Source organism: Aotus nancymaae, unplaced genomic scaffold (genome assembly GCF_030222135.1).
Source record: "Aotus nancymaae isolate 86718 unplaced genomic scaffold, 86718_ANA_hifiasm-v0.15.2.pri h1tg000011l, whole genome shotgun sequence".
NCBI classification, from domain to species: Eukaryota; Metazoa; Chordata; class Mammalia; order Primates; family Aotidae; genus Aotus; species Aotus nancymaae.
The window spans coordinates 76,599,694-76,627,654 of record NW_026988422.1 but is presented as its reverse complement, the minus strand read 5'-3'; the positions used below and the strand labels follow the sequence as shown (position 1 = coordinate 76,627,654).

General features: G+C 39.3%; 1 protein-coding gene across 2 annotated transcripts in view; it reads left to right on the top strand.

The window, feature by feature from the left end:
- The window catches only part of BTBD7 (BTB domain containing 7), a 106,970-nt gene that overhangs the window by 24,079 nt on the left and 54,930 nt on the right, over positions 1–27,961 (top strand). For both annotated transcript variants that reach the window (XM_064375182.1, XM_064375183.1), the window contains exons 2-3: positions 20,792–20,979; positions 22,008–23,087. In XM_064375182.1, the coding sequence (XP_064231252.1) occupies positions 20,898–20,979; positions 22,008–23,087 (1,162 nt within the window). In that variant the 5' untranslated portion in view covers positions 20,792–20,897. The remainder of the gene's footprint in view (positions 1–20,791; positions 20,980–22,007; positions 23,088–27,961) is intronic.

Sequence of the window (27,961 nt, the reverse complement as noted above, 5' to 3'; positions counted from 1 at the left end):
TCATGTGATCATTTTATAGCCACCTTAATGGATTGCTCTAGTTGGTGATCATTAGTAACTGTTTACATCAAAGAAAGGGAATTCAGTAGACATTTGAACTTACCATTGGAAGTACATACTACCTGCCACCTGTGAAGCAGTCTTGGCAAAAAAAAAAAAAAAGTGTTATGCTTTGTTTTGTTTATTTGTTTTCGGAAACAGAGTCGGTCTGTTGCCCAGAGTGGAGTGCAGTGGTAATATCTCGGCTCACTGCAACCTCCACCTCCCAGATTCAAGCGATTCTTGTGCCTCAGCCTCCAGGTACCTGGGAATACTGGTGCGTGCCACCACACCGGCTACTTTTTGTATTTTAGCAGAGATGTGGTTTCACCATGTTGCCCAGACTGGTCTGGAACTCCTGAGCTCAGGTAATCCAATCCACCCACCTCAGCCTCCCAAAGTGCTAGGATTACAGGCATGAGCCACTACGCCTGCTCCCCACCAAAAAAGATTTTAATACAAAAATGATCCTGAATCTGATGAAAGCTCTAGATGTATTTATCAATTTACTGTAAATACAAGAGTCAGAAGAACATATTAAACTACATCATGGTAATACATTTAGCAGAATCCAAACTACAGGAAACTGCCAGGTAACCTGATTTCTTCAACAAAAAAAATTGTAAAGAGAGGGAACCCATATAAGGAGATTGAAGAGACATAGCCATCCAGTCACAATGTGTAGACCTTATTCAGGTCCTGATTCAAACAAATAAAAAACAATTTGGGAAATGTTAACACTGCCTAGGAGGTTCATATTAAGGAATTATTGTTTGTTTTAGATGTGATAGTGGTCTGTAGTTGCTTTACATACTTCTTTCTAGAGGTAAATAGGGAAATATTTACAGGTGAAATAATATGCTATCTGATTTGCTTGAAAATAATCTAGAAGAATTGGGTAGATAGTGGACTGGGATATAGTTGATACTTATACCTGTAATTTCAGCACTTTGGGAAGCTGAGGCGGGAGGATCACTTGAGTCCAGGAGTTTGAGGTTGCAGTGAGCTATATTGGTGCCACTGCACTCCAGCCTTGGCAACAGGGCAAGACCCTGTTTCTAAAGAAAAGAAACAAAAAACAGCTACAAATTGGTAAATGTTGGTTGAAACTTGGCAATGGGTGGAGGTCCATTAACTATTTTCTTTACTTTTTTATAGTATATTTTTTCATTTTTATCACAAAAAACAAATATCTCCTGCAAAGGAAGGAAAAACAAGTAGTAGGAAGGAATGAGAATAAAGAAACTTAGTCGTTTAATTGTCCTTTGTATTTGAATGCTAGGAGATTTGATGTTTATGGAGTATTAATCACAATCAAGAAATGTTTTACTGTTCAACAGTACACAGCACCAGAGAGATTAAGGTCTGTCCCTTTACTTCATTTGGGTGATAAAGTGGAAACTAGAGACTTAAGCATTGAGTAATAAAAACAGCAGTCCAGTGGACACAGAGAAGCATAAGGAAGACGTAGCAGTTTCCTTTGGAAAGGTTGGAATAGGACTGAAGACTTTTGAGATGCTTTCTTGTTTAGCAGGGATGTGGAGTTTGGAGGATAAGATACATGCTAGATGAGGGATTGAAGGCTTGGCCTCTGGTCTTGGCTTTGCCGTTTTACTTTTTTTTTTTTTTTTTCCCTTGGAGATGGAGGAGTTTCACTTTTGTTGCCCAGGCTGGAGCGCAGTGGCGTGATTTCAGGTCACTGCAATCTCCACCTCCTGAGTTCAAGCAGTTCTCCCTGCCTTAGCCTCTCAAGTGGCTGGGATTACAGGCGCCTGCCACCACAGCCAGCTAATTTTTTGTATTTTTAGTAGAGATGGTGTTTCACCATGTTGGCCAGGCTAGTCTCAAACTCCTGACCTCGGATCCACCCATGTCGGCCTCCCAAAGTGCTGGATTTACAGGTGTTAGCAACCACACCTGACCCATTTTACTCTTTATTTCATGTTGGTTAAGTCACTTTAAAGTCTCTGCTTTAATTTCCTCATTCAGAGTATTGAGAATGATGCCTGTCCTGTCTTCATGAAAGTCTTGGTGTGAGAATAAAAGGACTTAACACATGAAAAAGCCCTTGGTAAACTATATATTCCCATTCTCATGTGAGATACTCCTTCTACAGTCATTAAAAAGAACATGAAGTTGGGGGAATGTTTAAAAAAGGGAGTGAGATGGGGAGGTATGCCATTGCTTTTCTGTTTTGATGTTTTTGTGGGTTTTTTTCCATTTTTTAAATTGTCGCTTAAAAATATATTTACCATTTTAGCCAGTTCTAAGTGTATATATGGTTCTGCGACATTAAATACATTCACATTGGTGTGCAGCCATCACCACCATCCATCTCCAGAGCTTTCTCATTTTCCCCAACTGAAACTTTGTACTTATTAAATACTAACTCCCCAGCCCCTGACAACCATCATTCTAGTTTCTGTCTCTATGAATTTGATTACTCTAAGTACTTAATATAAGTGGAATCCTTATTTGTCCTTTTGTGACTGGCTTATTTCACTTAACATAATATTGTCAAGATTCATCTGTGTTTTAGTATGTGTCAGAATTTCCTTCCTTTTTAAGGCTGAATAATCCACTCTATGTATACACCACATTTTGTTTCTCCATTCATCTGTCTGTGGACACTTGAGTTGCTTCTACCTTTTGGCTATTGTGAATAATGTTCCTGTGAACATGGGTGTATACATATCTGTTTGTATTGAGGAAGCAGTGTGTTTTTAAAAATTAATTATTGCTTATGGAAACATCTACAGAGTCATATTTGAGGATATATGTACGCTGTGATCTATGAGGCTTTTTTCTGGGAAATTTTTTGTTTCCGAGTACTAATCCAATTTTTTAACCACAATCTTCTAAGAGGCTTAGACTGTAAAGGAATATGGATCCCAAGAAATAGTTTTTGGACTCTAAATCTTAAAGAATGATTACAGATAAGCCTTTTCTTACTAAATGTTTATTTTTTTAAACTAATTTCATTCATCAGTTTTCAACTTAATGCTGGGTACTGTATTATGTGGTGAGAATTTAGAGTTGAATAAAATGAAATTCAAGTGGTGAAAAGTACTACTGCAAAGAAAACAAACTGAAGAAAGGGAATAGTGAATGATGGGATAGGATGTTATTTTATATAGGCTAACCAGGGAAGTCGTCTCTGAGAGGTGGCGTTTGAGCAAAGACTTCAGTGAAATGAGAATATGAACCATGTGAAGACGTTTCGGAAGAGTGGTGCAGGCAAAGGGAAGAGCCCTGAGGTAGGAGCAAGAAATGCTTTTCAAGGAGACAACTCAGGGATCACATGACAGCCTATCTCGACCAGTACCTTGTACCTGTATGACAAAATCAATTGTTGTAAGATATCTCTAGAAAGTAAAGTACAGGACTGGGTGTGCTGGCTTATGCCTGTAATCCCAGCACTTTGGGAGGTTGGGGTTGGAGGATCATTTAAGGCCAAGAGTTCAAAACCAGCCTGGACAACATTAGCGAGACCCCATCTCTACAAAAAAAATTTTTTTAAGTTAGCTGGACATGGTGACATGCACCTGCCCTCGCTGTTTGGGAGACTGAGGCTAGAGAATTGCTTGAGCCCAGGAATTATGAGCTATAATTGTGCCACTGCACTTCAGCCTGGGCAACACAGTGAGACTCTGCCTCTTAAAAATAAATAAAAAAGAAAAGTATAGGAAAACTGAAAATGGGAAAATGATAGGGGTAATTTATTTACATATTCTATTAATGAATCTAGAAAATACTGTATTTGTGGTATGGGAGATGCTGGGAAGATATTAGCATTGACATGAAATTCCAGTAATGATTATCACATAGAAGACGTAACCTTTTCCTCTGAGATGTTATTTTCTTGGCAGAGGGGCATGTGCAGTGAACCCAAAAGGATATGTTATCATCTGTTCAGGGAAGACAGAATAAGACAACTGGTAAAGAAAATTTGAGTTTTAAGAAATGTCTAAAAATCTTAGATAATAAAATATATTAATAACCAAGTATCTTACTGTGATATATATGATAATAGTATAGTTACATATACTATTAGGAGAACACAGACTCAGATCTTAAGAGAAGTTTGAGATCACTCATATTTTGCTGGGTGCTGTGCAGTACTGTGAAGTTATGCCAGAAATAACTTTAAGCCTCAAGAAATAAGCACTATTACTTCTTAGACTCTCCATTTATCTTTTTACAAACATTTAGGGGACATTTATAAATAATACCCTCATTTAAAGATAAATGTATTATCTTGGGAGAATGCTGTATTGTAATACAAGGAATATTATCTTTAGAAATGAGATACTAATATTAGAAAGCTTTTATTTTTAGACTTCTTTATGTTCTGTTTGAATTGTTTCTTCCTTATGTCTTTTTTTTTTAAAGAGAGATGGGGTTGTTATGTTGCCCAGGCTGGTCTTGAACTCCTGGCCTCAGGCAGTCTTCCTTAGCCTCCCATAGTGCTGGGATTACAGGCCTGAGCCCCCCTGGCCTCCTTCATATGTCTTTCTCAGACTTCAAACCCATTACCTTTATCACCCGCAGTGGACCCATAAATTGCTTCTCCTGTATGTATCTTGGTTCACAGCATTGTAACCACTCAGTTATGCAAGGTAGAGACCTCAGTCATCATTTCCTTCTTCCTCTCCACCATCCCCCTTACCAGTTTGGTGAGCATTCTTCACTGTGTGTTCTATGATAAGGACCTCATATGTATTATCTTAATTTTTATTATAGATACCTACTATGGTTTGCTGTTCCCCACATTTCATTTGTTGGAAACTTAATCCCCTTTGTATGTCAGTTGAACATAGAGCCTTTGGAAAGTAATTAGGGTTAGATAAAATCATCAGGGTGGGGGTGCCATAATGGGGCTGGTGTCTTTATAAGAGGAAGAGAGACCTGAGCTGACATGCATGCTCTTGCCCTCTTGCTATATGATGCCCTTAGCCATGTTATGGCACAGCAAGAAGGCCCTCAGCAGATACTGGGGTGGTCTTGGACCTCCCACCCTCCAGAACTTTAAGAAATAAATTTATTTTCTTTTTAAATCACCCAGTTTATGCTATTCTGTTATAGCAACAGAAAACAGACTAAGACAAGATCCTAAACAAATGTAAAATAGTGTTTTAAGATGCAGACTTACATTGCCTTAACAAGGCTAAGAATATCTGTTTCATTCTGATATATTTAGACTGTAATATCCTCTCCTAGTGTTCTGCTACAAGTGGGTAGCACAGGACAAGCAATAGGGTTGAAGAAAAATTATCATAGTTACAAGAAAGGCCTCTAATAATCCTTGTGAGGGTAAGAGTTTTGTCTGGTTTTCTACTTCTTGTTTTTCCTAAGAGGCCTTGTCAATGTCTCTTATGGAGAGGGTCTCTTACAGCTGAACATTCTCAAAACTTGTTCATCATCACAACCACTAGTACTTCTTTTACGAGGACCACTATATACAAGATTCTAACTGTAGACTTCAGGAGAAACTCAGGAGGAACACATTTTTCATTTGACATGCCAACAAAGATTCTTTAAATAGCAGGTATTCTGATGGGCAGGAGCTCATCAGAATGGACTGAGTGGCCAATATTAAGCCATTATATATAGCTTGTAATTCTTTTTCACTGAAAATTTAAAGTAATGGGTCCCCCACTTCCATGTTTATTTAGGCTCTTAGTCTCTATAATGTGAAGAAAAACAGAATTTTACTATATAATTACCTTCAACTCCTAAGCCATTATGTCTTCCTATTTATAAGAATTTGAATAATTCATAGGGCTATTCACATGCCTATTGCTTTGATTATCTAACAGTTTGGAATTTGAACTGTCTTCGTGAAGACTGCCCTGGGTAAGGAAACCTTTGAGTTTCTGTTTTGTTCTTTGTCCTCCTCTTCTGTCTGTGCAGCCATAGTCTCAGGCTTACTATAGGGTTTACCCAACATGTTTGCTTATCTCTCCAGCTCTACTAGTGGAACCCACAGTAACTTATCAACAAGAAATATACCCTTGTATTTTTAACATTTACTAAGTTGGTTAACAGAAAATCTGAATGTTTTGGCTTTGAATGGAATTTAGGAGAAACTGGATTTTTTTCCTTTAAATTCAGTTTATTTGAATGTATTCTCTGATGTCAGTTCTATTTCTCTCTGCAAATCCTCTTTAAACTCCAATCTAGGCCAGGCATGGTGGCTCACGCATGTAATCCCAGCACTTTTGAGAGGCCAAGACCGGCGGATCACCTGAGGTCAGGAGTTTGAGACCAGCCTGGCCAACGTGGTGAAACCCTGTCTCTACTAAAAATACAAAAATTAACCAGGTGTAGGGGTGCGTGCCTGTAATCCCAGCTACTTGGGGGGCTGAGGCAGGAGAATTGCTTGAACCCGGATGGTAGAAGTCGCAGTGAGCCGAGATCGCACCACTGCCCTCCAGCCTGGGCGGTGGCTCAAAAGTAAAAATAAATAAGCTCAAATCTAGACTTAGTTTTATCACTGTCTCTAAATCTGGAGTGAAGCATCTATCTATACGCTGTCAAGCCAACAATAAAAACAGTTTTCCCTGATTAGAACAGTGATTTCCTTTGTTCAATCAAATATTGTGTGCCTGGCTCAATGCTTGTTTTCTATGTCATAAACACAGAGGCTCTAAATGACAGGTACCATTACCCATGAGAGTTGATTGGACAAGTTCTACAGTTTATCTTGCAGGGCCTCATCATAATTTTTCACCCTCTGCTTATAGGCTATTTTTCCTGGCTTTTGGGGAAAACTTTTCAGGCTCCTTCCAGAGCTACTTCAGTTTTGGGAGATTCTAGCTGCTAGAAGACAACAAAACTTTTGGGGATGGCCAGGCCAAGGCAGCTTCTGCACTGACTGCTGTAGACATCACTGCTCAGGTCCTCTGCTGAAGACCCAGATAAGATGAATAAGCGACCCCCATTGGCCTAGAGTCAGGCTTCCCTCTGTGGGGCTGTTTTCAGCCCTCTAATTCCCATTTTCCATCTGTTGCTTCAGGAGGACTTTATTTGAGGTTGTAGGTCAGGCTGAAGCATTTGGAGTGTGAGCTCTGAGGTAAAAGTGGTGGAGTGGGAGAGGCCCATTCATGTCTTCACAGTGTAGCCACATACATTCTTAACTCACCACTTTCCAGGAATTGATTCTCTGCTTTAAATAGCTAGAAACTGAAATTTTTTTTAGACTATTTCAACATCTTTAAGATGTAGTTCATCCAGTCCAGGTCAGACCTGGCACAGGGCCGAGATCCTCAAAAGGCATTTTTCTTTTCATGGGCTTCTGTTTCTGCTTTCCAAGTGGCAGTCCATATTATCTTTTTTTTTTTTTCTGAGACGGGGTCTTGCCATGTTGCCTAGGCTGGTCTCGAACTCCTAAACTCAAGCAAGCTGCCTGCCTCAGCCTCCTGAAGTGCCAGCATTACAGGCATGAGTCACCACGCCTGGCCAGCAGTCAATATTATCTTAACTCTTAAAACAACCTTGCAAATTAGGTGTCATTAATTGTCCCCATTTTAGAGATGAAGCCAGGACCTTATTAACACTTACTTTCCTGGACTATAGCCAGAATCCTCTGACAAGTCTTTCTGCATCAAGCATCTTTTTGTAGATCAAGCATTTTACAGTAGTCTTTCTATAACAGAAGTGTAATGGGTTCTGCTTTTCTCCTACTATTCTGTGCTTTGCTCCAGTCGTTCCTCTATTGTGTTCTGAACAAAGACCCAATACCTTAGTATGGCATTTGAGACTTTCTTTTTTTTTTTTTTTTTCGAGACAGGATCTTGTTCTGCCTCCCAGACTGCAGTGCACTGGCATGCTCTATAGCTCACGGCAGCGTCAGTCTCCTATGTCTCAAATGATCCTCTCGCCTCAGCCTCCTGAATAGCTGGGACTACAGGTGCACACCACCTCGCCTGGCTAATCGTTTTTTTGTTTTGTTTTGTTTTGTTTTGTTTTTGAAACAGTCTCACTCTGTCACCCAGACTGGAGTGCAGTAATGTGATCTTGGCTTACTGCAACCTCCACCTCTTGGGTTCAAGAGTTTCTCGTGCCTCAGCCTCCCAAGTAGCTGGGATTACAGGTATATGCACCACCACACCCAGCTAATTTTTGCATTTTTAGTAGAGACAGGGTTTTGCCATGTTGGCCAGGCTAGCTGCAAACTCCTGACCCCAAGTGATCCACCTGGCTCAGTGCTGGAATTACAGGTGTGAGCCACTGCAACCAGCCTAATTGTTTTTAGTAGAGACAAGGGCTCACTGTTTTGCCCAGGCTGGCCTTGAACTCCTGGACTCAAGCTATCCTCCTGCCTCAGCCTCCCAAAGTGTTGAGATTACAGGTGTGAGCCACCGTGCCCAGCCATTTGAGGCTTTTTGATTTAATTCATACCCATACTCAAAACGTATGTACCTTTAGGCCTTGGACATGATATTTATCAGCATTCATGGTAGTGCTAACATTGATTCATTCAAATACTGTATGCTTTGTAGTCTGTGGTGAATGGTAAGGATTCTAAGATGAACAAATGAAATACCTACCCTTGGGAAACTTAAAGTTTAGTCGAAATGTAAGTAATTATGCTTCAGAATTAGTAGATAATAGACTTGTAGGGTTATGAGAACTGAGAGTGGTACACTAACTGGGACAGGAGTTATTTCTATTTATGTGTCCTGTTTTGTTCCACCTGGAATAACCTATCCTGTTTGTTTGTTTGTTTTTGAGCTTGCTCTGTTGCCCAGGGTAGAGTGCAGTGGCATGCTACCTCCACCTGCCAGGTTCAAGTGATTCTTCTGCCTCAGCTTCCTGACTAGCTGGGATTACAGGCACATGCCTGGCTAATTTTTTTTTTTTTTTGTACTTTTAGTAGAGGCAGGGCTTCATCATGTTGGTCTGGCTGGTCTCAAACTTCTGACCTCATGATCCACCTGCCTCAGCCTCCTAAAGTGCTGGGATTATAGATGTGAGCCACCATGCCAGGCCAAGCTATCCTTTTTTACTTGACATATTCCTGTTGATTCTTGAAGCCAGATGGTAGATGGGTGGATGGATGGATGATTGATTAAGCATAACAAAGTGTCATCCTGCCATCAAGGAACATGTAGTCTAGCTGTAAATATTCTGAAAGCCACTTTCCTTTTGCTTTGATTTCATATGCTCTCCTTTCAGTTAAGTCATTTTTTGCTCTATGTGAGTGATCATTTTAAACACAAAAAGTACACTGTCAAGTGTGTATTCACTTCCCATTTCTGGAGTGGAATTATATTTGTCTACTCTGGACATTTTTCCTTCAAAATCTAGAGAAAAAAATACAAAGATAAGATTACTCTGCAACTCACAAGCTCTGTCTTAATATTTTTAATGGACCATAATTCATCTTTTCCTTAGTGAGTTGCTGCTGTCGTAAATATTGTTGTTTTATGTCATTGGTATTTTTAGGGTTTTCAGTGCTAGGTGGGGGTCATCTGCCTCTATATTCAGTGGCTCCAAAGAGACATATTAGCTTGGTTGTGGCTTTCTAAACTCCCCCACTAGTCTCTTTTTGAAGATACCTTCAAAAGATGGGTTTATTGCTGATTCTGCTTCTGCTTGGTGTTCACAGTCTCTTTTTGTCTTGTTGCTCTTGAAATGTAGCCAAGAATAGAACTGAAGTTTTACAAAGAAACAAAGTAATCCTAGCTCTTTGTGACTTTGGGCAGGTTACTAACCTCAGCCCCATCAGTCAAAAAGATACTGGGATAATTATATTAGTTAATGCATGTGAAAGCTCTGAGAACAGGCTGACATATAGTAAATTCTCAATGTTGTTTCGTTAAGTAAAACGTGATTGGGGTATGACAAGGGAAGCCATTTTCTGTTAACTTAGGTTTGGGTTTTTTTGTTTTTAAGAAATTTTATTTATTTTTTAACAGAAACAGGGTCTCACTAGGTTTCCAAGGCTGGTCTTGGAACTCCAGGGCTCAAGTAATCCTCCTACCTCAGCCTCCCAAAGTTCTGGGATTACAGGTGTGAGCCACCACACCTAGCCTTCTTTATTTCTTTTAAAACTTTGTTTTATTTCTAAGCTGCTCTGGAAATGTGAGATTTAACTATAGGTATGACCAATCATCCCACTTTGCCTGCCCAGACCTGGGCCACATGTGTTCTGGCGTCCCCTGTGGTATGTACCCCTGTTCGCTCTCAAGCTTCTTGGTTTGAATAATACATCATATTAAGTACAGAATGGGGATGGGGCTTGGCTTCTGCTCACCCCCACTAGCATTCTTTCATGCATTCCCACTAATCACAGATCCCACACCACTGCCTCACCGGCGCTATACCCACTAATCCCAAGGCTTAGTCATACAAAGAAAATAGCCATTCTTCTGTGCTTTCATAATGTTTACCCATGCCTTTTACTTAAAGAACTCCAGAAACTGGCCTTAGGAGATCCAAAATTGAACCAAGGTTGCTGAGTGTCTCACCTCTGGAAGGAATGCTGTACAATTGATTTACAGCCTTGTTTTTGCCAACCAGACCACCAGTTAACCAGTACTCACGATAACCATCACAACCAGCTTTACTAACCTGCATACCCTACCCCTCACATGCTTTGCCCAGCCCAGCCTGCATACCTTACCCATGATGTCAATTCCTGCACTTTGGCTAATAAAAAAATCCTTACTGGCTCTTTTCAGTGAACCAGCCTCCGTTGTCTGTCTCCCTTACGCTCTAGCACAGTAGGACAAGCCCCAAAATAAAAGCTTTGTCTGGGAAATCTGTTTGTCCCTTTGTTAATTTTCATTACATGGGGAGTCCAAATGCCTGTGGTCTGTAACAATATTGTTACCTTAGATTTGACAGGAGTGAAGTATTAGTATAGTTTTACATGTCTCTTTCATTATGGTTTTTCTTTGGGTTTTTTGTTTTTGCTTTTAAGAAAGTCTCACTCTTTTGCCCAGGCTGGAGTGCAGTGATAGGATCATAGCTCACTGCAGCTTGAACTCCTGGCATAAGCAGTCCTCCTGCCTCAGCCTCCCAAGTAGCTAGGACCATAGGCACGTACCACTACACCTGGCTAATTTTATGTATGCATGTATATATATGTGTAAAAAAAATTTTTTTTGTAAAGATAAGGTTCTACCATATTGCCCAGGCTGGTCTCTAACTCCTGGCCTCGAGCAGTCCTCCTGCCTCTGTCCAAAGCACTGGGATTATAGGCATGATATAGGCATGAGCCACCGAGCCAGGCCATTAACTTTTATTTATATTCACATTTGCCCCCACATTCCTATCCTATCCCTAAAGTCACACTGAAAGGGAAATATTTTTAAAATGCGAAATTCTGGTGCCTTTTTTTCCCTCTGTAGATTAACATTTAGTATGGAAATACCTTCCAGCTGGGCACAGTAGCTCACACTCGTATCCCAGGACTTTGGGAGGCCATGATAGGCAGATCGCTTGAGCTCAGGAGTTCGAGACTAGCCTGGACAACATGGCGAAACCCTATCTCTACCCAAAAAGAAAAAAAAAACACACACACATGCAAAAATTAGCTGGGCATGGTGGCACATGCCTGTAGTCCCAGCTACTCAGGAGGCTGAGGTAGGAGGATTGCTTGAGCCCAGGAGTGGAGGTTGCAGTGAGCTGAGATCATGCCACTCTACTCCAGCCTGGGCAACAGAGCTTGACTCTGTCTCAAAAAAAGGAAAGAAAGAAAGGGAGGGAGGAGTTCCCTGTTCTTATTTTCTAGTGAGCCGTGAACTCCTGCCTGGGCAGCATAGCAAGACCCTGTCTCAAAAAAAAAAGCGGGGGGCCGGGCACAGTGGCTCAGGCCTGTAATCCCAGCACTTTGGGAGGCCAAGGTAGGCAGATCATGAGTCAGGAGTTCAAGACCAGCCTCACTAACCTGGTGAAACCCCGTCTCTATTAAGAATACAAAAATTAGGAGGGCGCGGTGGTACATGCCTATAGTCCCAGCTACCTGGGAGGCTGAGGCAGGAGAATAGCTTGAACCTGCGAGGCAGAGGTTGCAGTGAGCTGAGATCATGCCACTGCACTCCAGCCTGGGCAACAGAGCGAGATTCTGTTTCAGAAAAAGAAAAGAAAGGATCTTACTCCTCTAGCTCTTTCAATTTTGACGATAGGGTGTCGATTTTAGATCTTTCCTTGCTTCTCATGTGGGCATTTGTTGCTATATATTTCCCTCTAGACACTGCTTTAAATGTGTCCCAGAGATTCTGGTATGTTGTGTGTTGGTTCTCGTTGGTTTCGAAGAATATCTTTATATCTGCTTTCATATCATTGTTTATCCAGTCAACATTCAGGAGCCATTTGTTCAGTTTCCATGAAGCTGTGCGGTTCTGAGTTAGTTTCTGAATTCTGAGTTCTAACTTGATTACACTGTAGTCTGAGAGACTATAGCAGAAGACAAGAAATAACGAAGATCAGAGCAGAACTGAAAGAGATAGAGACACAAAAAGCCCTTCAAAAAATCAATAAATCCAGGAACTGGTTTTTTGAAAAGATCAACAAAATAGACCACTAGCCAGATTAATAAAAAAGAAAAGAGAAAATAATCAAATAGATGCAATGAAAAACAATAAAGGGGATATCACCAGAGATTCCACAGAAATACAGACCACCATCAGAGATTATTACAAGCAACTCTGCACATAAACTAGTAAACCTGGAAGAAATGGATAAATTCCTGGACAATTGCATCCTCCCAAGCCTGAACCAGGAAGAAGTTGAAACCCTGAATAGACCAATAACAAGGGCTGAAGTTGAGGCAGCAATTCATAACCTACCAACCAAAAAAAGCCCAGGTCCAGATGGGTTTACAGCTGAATTCTACCAGACATACAAAGAGGAGCTGGTACCACTCCTTCTGAAACTATTCCAAACAATCCAAAAAGAGGGAATCCTTCCCAAATCATTTTATGACACCAACATCATCCTGATACAAAACCCAGCAGAGACTCAACAAGAAAAGAAAACTTCAAGCCAATATCCATGATGAACATTGACGCAAAAGTCTTCAATAAAATACTGGCAAACCGATTGCAACAGCACATCAAAAAGCTTATCCACCACAGTCAAGTAGGCTTTCCAAGGGATGCAAGGCTGGTTCAACATACGCAAGTGTATAAACGTGGTTCACCACATAAACAGAACTGAAGACAAAAACCACATGATTATCTCAATAGATACAGAGAATGCCTTTGACAAAATTCAACAGCACTTTATGCTAAAAACTCTCAATAAACTAGGTATTGACGGAACATATCTCAAAATAATAAAAGCTATTTACGACAAACCCATAGCCAATATCATACTGAATGGGCAAAAACTGGAAGCATTCCCTTTGAAATCTGGCACTAGACAAGGATGCCCTCTCTCACCACTCCTATTCAATATAGTATTGGAAGTTCTAGCCAGAGCAATCAGGCAAGAAAAAGAAAGCGTATTCAGTTAGGAAAGGAGGAAGTCAAATTGTTTCTATTTGCAGACAACATGATTGTATATTTATAAGACCCCATCGTCTCAGTCCAAAATCTCCTGAAACTGATAAGCAACTTCAGCAAAGTCTAAGGATACAAAATCAATGTGCAAAAATCACAAGCATTCCTGTACACCAATAACAGACTCAAAGAGAGCCAAATCAAGAATGAACTGCCATTCACAATTCCTGCAAAGAGAATAAAATACCTAGGAATACAACTAACAAAGAATGTAAAGGATCTCTTCAAGGAGAACTACAAACCACTGTTCAACGAAATAAGAGAGGACACAAACAGATGGAGAAACATTCCATGCTCATGGTTAGGAAGAATCAATATCATGAAAATGGCCGTACTGCCCAAATTAATATACAGATTCAGTGCTATCCCCATCAAGCTACCAATGACCTTCTTCACAGAACTGGAAAAAAACACCTTAAACATCATATGGAACCAAAAGAGAGCCTGCATAGCCAAGTCAATTCTAAGCAAAAAGAACAAAGCTGGAGGCATCACACTGCCTAACTTCAAACTATACTACAAGCCTACGGTAATCAAAACAGCATGGTACTGGTACCAAAACAGAGATATAGACCGATGGAACAGAACAGAGGCCTCGGAGGCATCGCCACACATCTACAACCATCTGATCTTTGACAAACCTGAAAAAAACAAGCAATGGGGAAAGGATTCCCTGTTTAATAAATGGTACTGGGAAAACTGGCTAGCCATGTGCAGTAAGCAGAAACTGGACCCCTTCCTGACACCTTACACTAAAATTAACTCCAGATGGATTAAAGACTTAAACATAAGACCTAACACCATAAAAACCCTAGAAGAAAATCTAGGCAAAACCATTCAGGACGTAGACATAGGCAAGGACTTCATGACTAAAACACCAAAAGCATTGTCAGCAAAAACCAAAATAGACAAATGGGACCTAATCAAACTTCAGAGCTTCTGCACAGCAAAAGAAACAGTCATTAGAGTGAATCAGCAACCAACAGAATGGGAAAAAATTTTTGCGATCTACCCATCTGACAAAGGGCTAATATCCAGAATCTACAAAGAACTAAAACAGATTTACAGGAAAAAAACAAGCCCATTCAAAAGTGGGAGAAGGATATGAACAGATACTTTACAAAAGAAGACATACATGAGGCCAACAAACATGAAAAAATATCATCACTGGTCATTAGAGAAATGCACATCAAAACTACATTGAGATACTATCTCATGCCAGTTAGAACAGTGATCATTAAAAAAATCTGGAGACAACAGATGCTGGAGAGGATGTGGAGAAATAGGAACACTTTTAACACTGTTGGTGGGGGTGTAAATTAGTTCAACCATTGGGGAAGACAGTGTGGCAATTCCTCAAGGACCTAGGAATAGAAATTCCATTTGACCCAGCAATCCCATTACTGGGTATATATCCAAAGGATTATAAATCATTCTATTATAAGGACACGTGCACACGAATGTTCATTGCAGCACTGTTAACAATAGCAAAGACTTGGAACCAACCCAAATGCCCATCGATGATAGACTGGACAGGGAAAATGTGGCACATATATGCAGCCATAAAAAACGATGAGTTTATGTCCTTTGTAGGGACATGGATGAACCTGGAAACCAGCATTCTCAGCAAACTGACACAAGAACAGAAAATCAAACACCACATGTTCACACTCATAGGCAATGTTGAACAATGAGAACACATGGACACAGGGAGGGAGCATCACACACTGGGGTCTGTTGGGGGGAACTAGGGGAGGGACAGCTGGGGGTGGGGAGTTGGGGAGGGATAACATGGGGAGAAATGCCAGATATAGGTGATGGGAAGGAAGGCAGCAAACCACATTGCCATGTGTGTACGTATGCAACAATCTTGCATGTTCTTCACATGTACCCCAAAACCTAAAATGCAATAAAATATATATTAAAAATAAAAGAGAAAAGAAAGGAAGGGAGGGATGGAGGGTTCACCATTCTTATTTCCTAGATTAATAAACCATACAACTTTGTTAAATTTTTGGGTCTCTTTTTCAGCGCCCTTATTTTACAGATACAGGAACTGAGGCCCATAGAGATTACATGTGACATGTCCTACATACATGGTAAATTAGTGACAGAGATAACAGAATCCTAGAAACCTTAACTCCCACAGTTCTTTCTGTTGCTTGAAGCAATAAAAAGTGTTATGGCAAAGATCAACATTTTCCAGAGTGTATTATGCAAGTTCATTTCTTTATACCCTATGGGAGCAACAGGGCTTCTTTAGATCATGCTGGATACTCCCTCTTTACAATCAACCTTATTACTTTAAAGGTGCTCAGATGTCCTCAAGTAAACCTATTTGGCTTTGTTTAACCCTACATTTTCTAAACTTTGGGAAAACACTTTGGAAAATGCTGGCCTGGGGCTTTCTTTTTGGGGCTGGGGTGCAGGGGGTAGGTTAGGGAGGAGAAAGTTGACTTCTCTTTTTTAAAAAAATGTCTCATAGGGTTGTTTAGTCTCTCTTGCATTCAACATGATTCCTCACCCCCACCCCACAGTTGGGTCTGCCATGATCACTGGAGCTTATTTTATTTTAAGACAGTCAGCATCATCCTATTGGGACTGATCATGTGCTATCAAGAGGGAGTCTCCCAGAATGGTGATTCTAGAAAAAGGATTCATCAGCCGTTTGTGTCTTCTGGGCCTCTCCAAGTCCTGTAGACCTTCTCTCCTCTTCCCTCTCCTTGCTCCCTTCTCCTTTACATCATCCAAAGATTGGATATCTGTAGGAGAGAGACCAGCCTTACCTGGAGAGAACACATTGCTGGAGAGATTAGACTGAGACTAGTTCTCATTACCAACATCTAAAAGTGATGGTTTAGATTAAGAAATAAATAACATAATACTGAGCACCATTTGGCATAGGATTTGGTTATCTGAGAAGTAATGAAACTAATCCCTGAATTAATTTTGAGAAGAAATATTGCTGTACTACTAGAACTATAGTCAGGGTTACTCAGGAGGCTTTGGAACTGGGTCATACAGGTAGACTCAACTCAAGGGATACATCTGATCCAGGCAGACCTCCCCACCCTCCCTTGCCTTCTAAGGTCTGTGTTTATTTTAGTATGTAGAGCTCCAGTAGCATATGCGGATGTCCCCAAATCAGTTCATCCTGAAGGGAGTTCCCATTAACCAGGAGCTACCAGGAAGAGACCTTCCTTAAATCCCAAAAACACTTACTTGTATTTCAGGCCACCTCTCTAAGGCAAAACCCCAGCTCCCCCAGCAGCTACTACTGCTTATTGTAGTGCCAAATGGCCAAACATCCTTAGCTCTCAGCCTCTGACTTCCTTTAGTGTTTGCAACTTGTTCTTGTTTCTCCATATTGGCCATTGATGTCATATAACTTTTATATAATTGCTTTAGAATATCTAATTGTGCTCATGATAAAATAGAGCTTTTTAAATTTTGTTTTCTTCTTTCTTAGTGTTCTTCCTTTACGGGGTTTTTTTTTTTTTTTTTTTTTTTAAGGCATTTTTGACATGGTTTAAGTATTAAACCACTGTAATACACATTGAGTATTCCTTATCTGAAATGCTTGGAACCAGAAGTGTTTCAGGTTTTGGGATTTTTCCAATTTTGGAATATTTGTGTCTACACAAGATAATAAGATAGATAATAATAAGATAGCTTGGTAGGAGACCCAAGTCTAAACCCAGAATTCATTTATGGTTCATACACACTTTATAGACATAGCCTGAAGGTAATTTTATACAATATTTTAAATAATATTGTGTATGAAACAGTTTATGTACATTGAACCATCAAAAAGCAAAGAAGACAGCTCCAGAATTTTCCACTTGTGGCATCCTGTCAGCACTCAAAAAGTATTGGATTTTGGAGCATTTCGGATTTGGGATTCTCTGATTACGGATGCTCAACATGTAGCATCCTGAGTCTCTACAAACCATACAAGATTCTCAGATAAAAATAGTAACATGTGTGTACATGTATGTACGTGTCATAAAGTAAGAGTAGTAAGCTCTTGTCCACTTCTAAAGATACTTCTGATTTTTCTTCATCCAGAGGGAAAGCTGTATTCTTCCTTGTTTTATTTGAACAATTTTGTGCCATAAGCATACTCTGTGCTGTGTTACTGAGTTTACTCTCCATCAATAGAAATAAAAGAGAGAGAGAGAAAAAAAGAAATAATATGGAACTTGAAAGTGAGAAGAGGCCTAGCCATAGGAGTGACACCATGCTGTCTTACCTTTAGAAACACTTCAATATGATTTTCACCATCTCCCATTACACCTGGATTCCAAGTTCATCTTAAAACTCTTTCCCCCCACTTTCATTTTAGTAAAGGCTTTTTATTTTGCATAATAGTTTTATTCTGGGCCGGGCGAAATGGCTCACACCTGTAATCCCAGCACTTTGGGAGGCCAAGGCGCGTGGATCACCTGAGGTCAAGAGTTCAAGACCAGCCTGACCAACATGGAGAAACCGAGTCTTTACTAAAAATATAAAATTAGCCAGGCATGGTGGCACATGCCTATAATCTCAGCTGAGGGAGGCTGAGGGAGGCTGAGGCAGGAGAATCGCTTGAACCCACAGAGGCAGAGGTTGCAGTGGGCTGAGATTACACCATTGCACTCCAGCCTGGGCAACAAGAGCAAAACTCCATCTCAAAAAAAGCGAAGTTTTATTCTGTATTTTTGTTAATATATTTTAAGCTTTTTTGAGAAAGGAGTGTGTGTGCTGTTTTTTGTGTTTTAAATGTAAACCCTTAGTGAGTGAAATTAGGATTTTACCTATAAGTGAGGCCACAAACTTGGCCTCCAGGCCCTTATTTTCTTTGAAAGAACTCCTATAAAAAGCCTGATAGGCCGGGCGCGGTGGCTCACGCCTGTAATCCCAGCACTTTGGGAGGCCGAGGCGGGTGGATCACGAGGTCAAGAGATCGAGACCATTCTGGTCAACATGGTGAAACCCCATCTCTACTAATACAAAAAATTAGCTGGGCATGGTGGCGCGTGCCTGTAATCCCAGCTACTCAGGAGGCTGAGGCAGGAGAATTGCCTGAACCCAGGAGGCGGAGGTTGCAGTGAGCCGAGATCGCGCCATTGCACTCCAGCCTGGGTAACAAGAGCGAAACTCCATCACAAAAAAAAAAAAAAAAAAAAAAAAAAAAAAAAAAAAAAAGCCTGATAGAATCTTGAAGCTTTTGTGGAGCTCAACTTTAAAACTAAGATTTGTTTTACTTAACCGGTTTTTAAGTTTGAAGTGGAATTAATACAGGTAATTTTAGTTCCTTTCTTTGCAAAAATTGACAACATTCAAAAATCGTTCAGTATAGCTGCAACAGTTCTTTTTTTGTTCCCCAAATATTTTCTTTTTTTTCCCCCCCAAATATTTTCAGTCTGCAGTTGGTTGAACTATAGGTGCAGAACTCATGGAATACGAAGGGCAGACTATATATTAAACCCGTTAGAATCCTTGCTGTGTAGTTCTAGTTCTTACAGAATGCACTGTCCGTGTATCTGGCTACCCACAGCCTTTCTTACTTCCAGTAGTATGCACTGAAGTAAAGTCTAATGGCACTGTTCTTACAGGTAGGTAGATAAGTTTCAAATAGGAAATTTGCTTAAAAAAGTATATGATTTGATTAGAACTACTGCTACTTTTTGTAATATCTATATCTAGTTAGTAAGTTTCCCAGTCTTATCCTGAACACTGTGAGTGGTAATTATATGTTTAGATAAATAAATTTTTATGGCTGGCACAGTGGCTCACACCTATAATCCCATCACTTTGGGAGGCCAAGGAGGGTAGATCACTTGGGACCAGGAGTTCAAGACCAGCCTGGCCAACATGGTGAAACCCCATCTCTACTAAAAATACAAATATTAGCCAGACATGGTGGCACTCACCTGTAGTCCCAGCTACTCAGGAGGCTGAGGCAGGAGAATCGCTTGAACCCAGGAGGCGGAGGTTAAAGTGAGCCAAGATTGCACGACTGCACTCCAGCCTCAGTGCCAGAGCGAGACTCTGTCTAAATAAGTAATTAATTAGTTTTCATATAAATATAGTCTATAAAAGATGATAGGAAAACACAGATGTTAATAGCAATATTCTTAAACATGAATTCATAAGGTTATGCTTTATCACTATCAAATGAAAATAAATTCCAAGCATCTTGACACAGTTCTGTTTCTAGCAGGCTTTTTGTGATAATTTGTGTACATGTTTTTCACTGTATTTGTTGAAACACTTCATTCTTAATTATGAGGCTAGGTTAACTGCCTACTGGTTGATTTCTTAATTCCAATAATAGATTTTAAATTGTGTTTTCTCTTTTTAAACTGTTACCCCCATTTAGTCAGGTAAATTTTATGTATCCAGATGGTGTAAAGATTTAGAAGTATTTCTATTAGTCCTGTTCTCTCTTAGAATTTCTTTTTTGCATACATCTCTTGCTAGCAGCTCTGAGAGTTAAGGTTCTATGTTCAGAATTTAATCTATAATTATTAGAATTACCTCTTTCTGCTACTGCCCTATTCATTTAAATCATCATATCAGATAATAGAAAGCAGTATTTTTGTTTCAGGGCTTTATGGAGTGGTTAGATAAAATTTTTTGTTTCGTGTCTTTTGCCATGTGTATAATAACTTCTTTCAAAACTACCATAGAACAAGTAGCCTACATATATTTAGCTTTAATTGTTCATCTTTCTTCCTCTCTCTTTTAGTAAAATGCCTAATTATACAGATTAAAGATTGATTTTCAGCAACTTTATTTTAAGGCAGAAAAACAGCAAACTAATCAATTATGTGTTCTTTGTATGAGCAGTACTGGTGTTGACCTCTTAAACATTTGTAAACCGCTTACAATGTTAGATAATAATGAATGGTGGTTACCTCTAAGGATTTAAAACGTTTCTTTTCAGTCCAAATTCTTTTCCCTGTGTTTTGAAATATTCTTCCTATAACTATATATTTAAATTGGTCTGATATGTTACTTTTTACTGGCTTAGAAAATATATAATTAGTACATTTTATGGCTCAAAATTGCAGCTAACACAGATTGATAGTTAAAGCTTAAACATTTGTTTACATTTTATGAAAATTTAACATGTGAATTTGACAACATGTTTTTTGTGAATGAAACCAGTTTTCAATAGCTTTTAAAAAAAAAAACTGTGATTTGAGATACACTTGAAAAAATGAATTAAATTATTTTTGTTTCATATCAAGAAATGGATGAAAAGAGGCTGCTGGATCCAGGGTTGAAGGTTCGTAAAGGCCTCTGGGATTATGCTCTGAAGAACCCGCAGACGGAATGCCTGAGTGACTGAAGAAAATGGGTGCTAATGCATCTAATTATCCTCATTCATGTTCCCCGAGGGTAGGGGGAAATTCACAGGCCCAACAGACTTTTATAGGTAACTTTCAGTTTTTCTAACTTCATTTTCTTTTGTGACTATAAATAGAATTGTGTTTTCAGTAGTCTCTGCAGATGACAAGAGAAGTGAGCTCTAGTTATTATAATAATTCTGTAGCATCTAGATTTTTTCCCCAACAAATGTAAATCTTAAATCTGGCTTGTATGATTTTTATCCTAAACAAACTGCTTGTAGCACAGTTGAGCTTTTCTGTGTTTTAACCATAATTGCCAGTTAACCTAGGCAAATTAGCAATCTCCATTGGTGTGAAAACAGCGAAGTACATATGTCCTGTTTCATTTATTTTGCCCATACAAATGCAGACTTGTATAATTAAGAAGAAAAAGAAACATTTCACAATTATATACAAGTAATATTCTTAATTTACAACTCTGCCTACTTTTCATTTCCTAAAAAACCCATGATTAAAATCTGTATGTTCTTTGATAGCCAGGGGATGAAAGACTTTTTCTAAAAAAATTTGGACTAATTTGCTCTGTTTTTTCCCTATTTCTTATTTAATATAAAAAAATGTAGACTGGTCACTATGGCTTACACCTGTAATCCCAACACTTTAGGAGGCCAAGGCAGGAAGATTGCATGGGGCTAGGACAGGAGTTCAAGACCAGCCTGGGCAACATAAATGAGACCCTATCTCTACAAAAAAAAAAAAAAGGTGTTTTTTTGTTTTTTTTTTTTTAATTAGCCAGGCATGGTGACACGCACCTTACTCCTAGCTACTTGGGAAGCTAAAGTTAGGGAGAATCCCTTGAGCCCAGTAGTTTGAGGCTGCAGTGAGCTATGATCTCGCCATTGTACTCCAGCCAGGGCAACAGAGTGAGACTCCATTTCTAAAAATTAAATTGAAAACCAAAATGAGTTATTTGAACTTTTTCTTTATACAAAACAAATGCAATTTTGAGTGGTTCAGTAATGTCTGCTTGCAAAATTTTTTAGCATGAAAAATGTTAAATGTTGAATGTTAAGACAAAAGAAACAAATTTTCATTTGTTTAATTTTCTTCTTAGGGACATCATCCTATTCTCAGCAAGGCTATGGTTGCGAATCAAAATTGTATAGCCTTGACCATGGCCATGAGAAACCACAAGACAAAAAAAAGAGAACCTCTGGCCTTGCCACCCTCAAAAAGAAGTTTATTAAGCGTCGAAAATCTAATAGGTCTGCCGATCATGCCAAGCAGATGCGAGAACTCCTCTCTGGGTGGGATGTTAGAGATGTCAATGCATTAGTGGAGGAATATGAGGGAACATCAGCATTAAAGGAGCTTTCTCTACAAGCCAGTTTGGCTAGACCGGAAGCCCGGACATTGCAGAAAGATATGGCTGATCTTTATGAGTACAAGTATTGTACTGATGTAGACTTAATATTTCAAGAAACTTGTTTTCCTGTTCATCGTGCCATTTTGGCAGCAAGATGTCCATTTTTTAAAACACTGCTTTCTTCCTCACCTGAGTATGGGGCAGAGATAATAATGGACATCAATACAGCTGGTATTGATATGCCCATGTTTTCTGCTTTGTTACACTACCTTTATACAGGAGAGTTTGGAATGGAGGACTCAAGGTTTCAAAATGTCGATATCCTTGTTCAGCTTAGTGAAGAATTTGGAACACCAAATTCCCTTGATGTAGATATGCGTGGACTCTTTGATTACATGTGCTATTATGATGTCGTCCTTAGTTTTTCGTCAGACTCTGAACTAGTTGAAGCTTTTGGTGGAAATCAGAACTGTTTAGATGAAGAGCTTAAAGCCCACAAGGCTGTTATTTCTGCACGGTCCCCATTTTTTCGAAATTTATTACAAAGAAGGATACGAACTGGTGAAGAAATCACAGACCGAACTTTGAGGACTCCCACAAGAATTATATTAGATGAGTCGATTATACCAAAAAAATATGCAAAAGTGATATTACACTGTATGTATACCGACGTGGTGGACCTCTCTGTTTTGCACTGTAGCCCCTCTGTCGGGAGTCTCAGTGAAGTTCAGGCTCTCGTCGCAGGAAAGCCAAACATGACCAGGGCAGAAGAAGCCATGGAACTTTACCACATAGCACTGTTCTTGGAATTTAACATGCTTGCACAAGGTATGAAGTTCTGATTTTTAATTTTGATTTCTAGAATTATCTATTTCTCTTCCAAATTGAAAACACAACTAGTATAGAATGATGGTTTCAGTGTTGGGGATGTTACAGGGTCAGTTTTTTTTAACCTTCAGTTAAGACGTCTGAGAAAGATTGAGGGTCAGTAATTATGTGGTTCTTTGTTTACTATTAAAATCAAGCATTCAATACTAGTGACTAAGAGCATTAAATGAGACTTGAGGTACTTTCTTCCCTCATGTAAGACGATAGGTGTGGGAATATATAATTACCAACCTACACCCTCTCCACCTAAGCTTTGAAAGAGCCCAGTTTCCCATATTTTAAGGTTAGAGTCTCATATTTATGTTCAGTACCTTTTTGATGTTTAAAAGTTTGGATAAGAATAAAAATTCATTACAAAAATGAAGATAGTCACATTTAGATACAAATTTAGTTAATCAGAATTGGGCAGGGCTTCAGATTTAAATTTTAAAATATTTCATATCTTATTTTTAGATTCAACTTGTACATCAAGCAACAGCCTACAGCATGTAAAGCACAGTTAGTGCTAGACTCATGTGCCTTCTTCATTTAATTTAAACTAAAATTTTTCAATTACGACAGCACATTTTTTTGTGTTATAGGCAAACAAATTCATGAAAGTTACGTTAGAAGTATGTATTTGTTGGTAAATGTTAGAATCTTAAATATTTCTGAGCTGGAGAGAGACCTTTTGTAGGAGAGCAAAGACAATTTGCTGTTTTGACAGAGTGCATTCTTAGCTTTCTGTGACCATATATTAAAAGAAAATATATGACCCAAGACTACTTGAGAAATTTCATTTAGCTAATGCATATTAGCTAAAAGAACATTAGAAGTTGCCAGTTAGAAGAGAATATTAATGGTTTGGGTAAGAGACATGAATTTAAGGAAAGCTAAGTACCAAACTTGAAAATAATATGTATTATGTGGTTAAGTCTGCCTATCAATCAGGCTTTGAGAAATTGACATATAACCCCAGTAAAATAACATCAAGCTAGTCTCAGTGGTGTGTGGTTGTAGTTCCATCTACTTGGGAGGCTGAGGCAGGAAGATTGCTTGAGATCAGGAGTTCAGGGCTACATCAAATTGTGATTATACCTGTGACTAGCTACTGCACTCTACTCTGGGCAATACAGTGAGTACTCAGCTCTATTTTTTAAAAATCTCAGTAACAAAATAGGAAGTTATACAGAAGAAGGCATTGATAAACATGAGTGAGAAAATGTTGAGTTTTTTTTTTTTTTTTTTTTTTTTTTTTGAGATGGGAGTTTCGTTCTTGTTACCCAGACTGGAGTACAACGGCGTGATCTTGGCTCACTGCAACCTCCGCCTCCTGGGTTCAGGCAGTTCTCCTGCCTCAGCCTCCTGAGTAGCTGGGATTACAGGCATGCGCCACCATGCCCAGCTAAATTTTTGTATTTTTAGTAGGGTTTCACCATGTTGACCAGGATGGTCTCGATTTCTTGACCTCGTGATCCACCCACCTCAGCCCCTCGGCCTCCCAAAGTGCTGGGATTACAGGCGTGAGCCATCGCACCCGGCCCGAGATTTCTTTTACATAAAGAATCTTTAAAAAATCTTATTTTACCATAATCCTTTTATAATAGATTTTTTATTTTATTACAACAATCAAAATGTCATTAAAACATTTTATTAGTTTAAAATAAGAATCATGTATCAATAATAGACTATTTAGATGTCAAACTATAAGAAAAATATGTTATCAAAACTATTGTAGCAGTTTAAGCTACTATTCATTTTTTCTGTAAAACCAAATTTATCAGACATTGCTTCTACAGAAAAATTTGAAGTTTGCAACATTACCAAAAAAATATAATCATCTCTATTTTCTCAAAATTTTTTATTTTTGATGCCTTTTAATAAGAAACCAAATAATATATACTTTGTATGAGAAAGCATTCCTTAATATATGTTTTTTCAGGGGGGTTTTTTTGTGTTTTTTTTTGTTGTATTAAAGACAGAGTCTTGCTCTTGTCGCCCAGGCTGGAGGGCAGTGGCGTGATTTCGGCTCACTGCAACCTCTGCCTCCTGGGTTGAAGTGATTCTTCTGTCTTAGCCTCCAGAGTAGCTGGTATTACAGACACCTGCCACCACGCCCAACTAATTTTTGTGTTTTTAGTAGAGGCGGAGTTTCACCATGTTGATCAACTGGTCTCAATCTCCTGACCTCAGGTGATCCACCCCCTTTGGCTACCCAAAGTGCTGAGACTGCTGGCATGAACCACCACACCCCGCCGGTTTTTTAAGTTTTATATGCAAAGTAAAATTGTCAGCCAACTCTTAGATCTTTGGTAATACTTAATTATTTATCTAGAGTTTATCTTGAGTTAATTTTTTTTTGGTGTTTAGCTTAAAGTTATATTTTATTCAGTGTATTTAAAGATATAAAATAATACTTTTTGCATTACCTAATCTGGTAACTTAAAATTTGCATTACCTAATCTGGTAAGCAAAAAAAATCTTGTGTACAAATGTTCCCTTAAATGTGGGTATACATGCTCTTCTTTTTTCCTTTGTTACTCAAAATAGAGTTTTGAGTTATTTTTGTTTTGTTTTTTTGTAACCCATGTGGGGCTTACCTTTCCCCCATACCCATGAAATACTCATATTAGGGTTTATAAGAGACCATAACAGTAACATAATTTTTACCTCATTTCCGAAGGAAGAAGAATATTAGGTCACTTGAGGTAGGATTTTATACCATAAAGCTCAAGAGTTCAGGTTCTAGAAACAGACAGACTAGGTTTGAATTCCTGTCTACCATGTCTTAGTTTGACCTTAACCAGGTCACATTGCCTAAGCCCCTCTTTTCTCATTTGTAAAATGAGGATAGTAAACACTATAAGTTATGATGATTAAAGGAAATAATGTATGTTAAATGATCTGAATAGCACCTGTTACATAGTAAACATTCAGTAAATGTTAGCTGCTAAATTATAATAATCACCACAACATATGTCTTTCACTACCACAGTGTGTTTTTTTTTAATAACTTAAGTTTAAAAAATAATTTTACTAGGCGCCATGCAGTGGCTCACACCTGTAATCCCAACACTTTGGGAGGCTGAGGCAGGAGGATCATTTGAGCCCAAGAGTTTGAGACCAGCTTGGGCAATAAAGTGAGACCTCGTCTCTACAAAAAAAAAAAAATTTAGGCTAGCCACAGTGGCTCACACCTGTAATCCCAGCACTTTGGGAGGCTGAGATGGATGGATAACTTGAGGCCAGGAATTTGAGACCAGCTTGACCAACATGGTGAAACACCATCTCTACCAAAAAATACAAAAATTAGCCAGGCATGGTGGTACGCACTTCTAGTCCCAGCTACTCGAGAAGCTGAGGCAGAATTGTTTGAACCTGGGAGGCAGAGGTTGCAGTGAGCCGAGATCGCACCACTGCACTCCAGCCTGGATGACACAGCAAGTCTCCATCTCAAAAAATAATAATAATAAAACTACAAAAAAATTATCTGGGTAAGAAAAGAAAAAAAAAACAAAAAAAAAAAAAGAAAGAAAAAAATAGAAAAAAAAAAAATTATCTGGGTGTGGTGGCACACATCCGTAATCCCAGCTATTTGGGAGGCCGAGGCACAAGAATCACTTGAACCTAGGAGTTGGAAATTGGAGTGAGCCAAGATTGCACCACTGCACTCCAGCCTGGGTGATAGAGTGAGACTTTGTCTTAAGAAAAAAAAAAAAAAAAAAAAAAGGCAGTAGTTTGGCAAGTGGGTAAAAGAAAGGATTCTTGGGGCCTAGTGCAGTGGCTCAAATGCCTGTAATCCCAGGGAGGCCGAGGCAGTCAGATCACCTGAGGTCAGGGATTCGAGACCAGCCTGACCAACATGGTGAAACCCCATCTCTACTAAAAGAAACAAAAATTAGCTAGGCGTGGTGTTGCATACCTGTAATCACAGCTACTTGGGAGGCTGAGGCACAAGAATTGCTTGAACCCAGGAGGTGGAAGTTGCAGTAAGCCAAGATTGCACCAGTGCACCCCAAGCCTGGGCAACTGAGTGAGACTCTGTCTCAAAAAAATAAGCCGGGAGGGTTGGAGTTCTTGGCCTACACAGAGAATGTGTTTTATATAAGTAGGGAAAAGCAGGCAGTCGGCAATCTCAAGTAGATAATGGGGCCTCAACTTACAGGCCTGGCATTTAGGACCAGATTTAACTTCCCTTGATTTTCATTTAAACATAATAAATTGAATATATTTAATTTTATTTCCTTCAGAGCCCTAATATCATAGTAAAGGAATAAAACAAATGTAAACTCTCAAGGACAAAGAGACAAAGATACCTAAGAAGAAAACAACAATGAGGAAGAGGATGTTGAAATTTTTGAAAGGTGGAAAGCAGATAGAGACCTGATTATTGGCTTAACAGAGGAGCAGCCTGTAATTCTAGATGCTGTAAAAGGGGCTGCTGAGAAGAAGGGAGAGAGCTCTGGCATGGCTCAGACGAGGAGGAACTAAGTACTCTGGAAAGAAGGGATACGCATAGTGTAAAATTAAAAAGAGAGTTGATTTTAAGTCTGAATACTGAGTGGTCAGACCCTTTCCCCCACCCCAGAATTAATCTTTATGTATGGTATTAGAAAAGGATGGTTGTGTTGTTCTCCATATAGTGAGCCAAGTACTCTCTACTAAAAAATCCATTTCCCTTCCTGATTCGTGCCGCTCTTAAAGCTCCCATGTGGCCAGGTGCGTTGACTCACACCTGTAATCTCTCAGCACTTACGGAGGCCAAGGTGGGCCGATCACATGAGGTCAGGAGTTCAAGACCAGCCTGACTAATGTGGAGAAACCTCATCTTTACT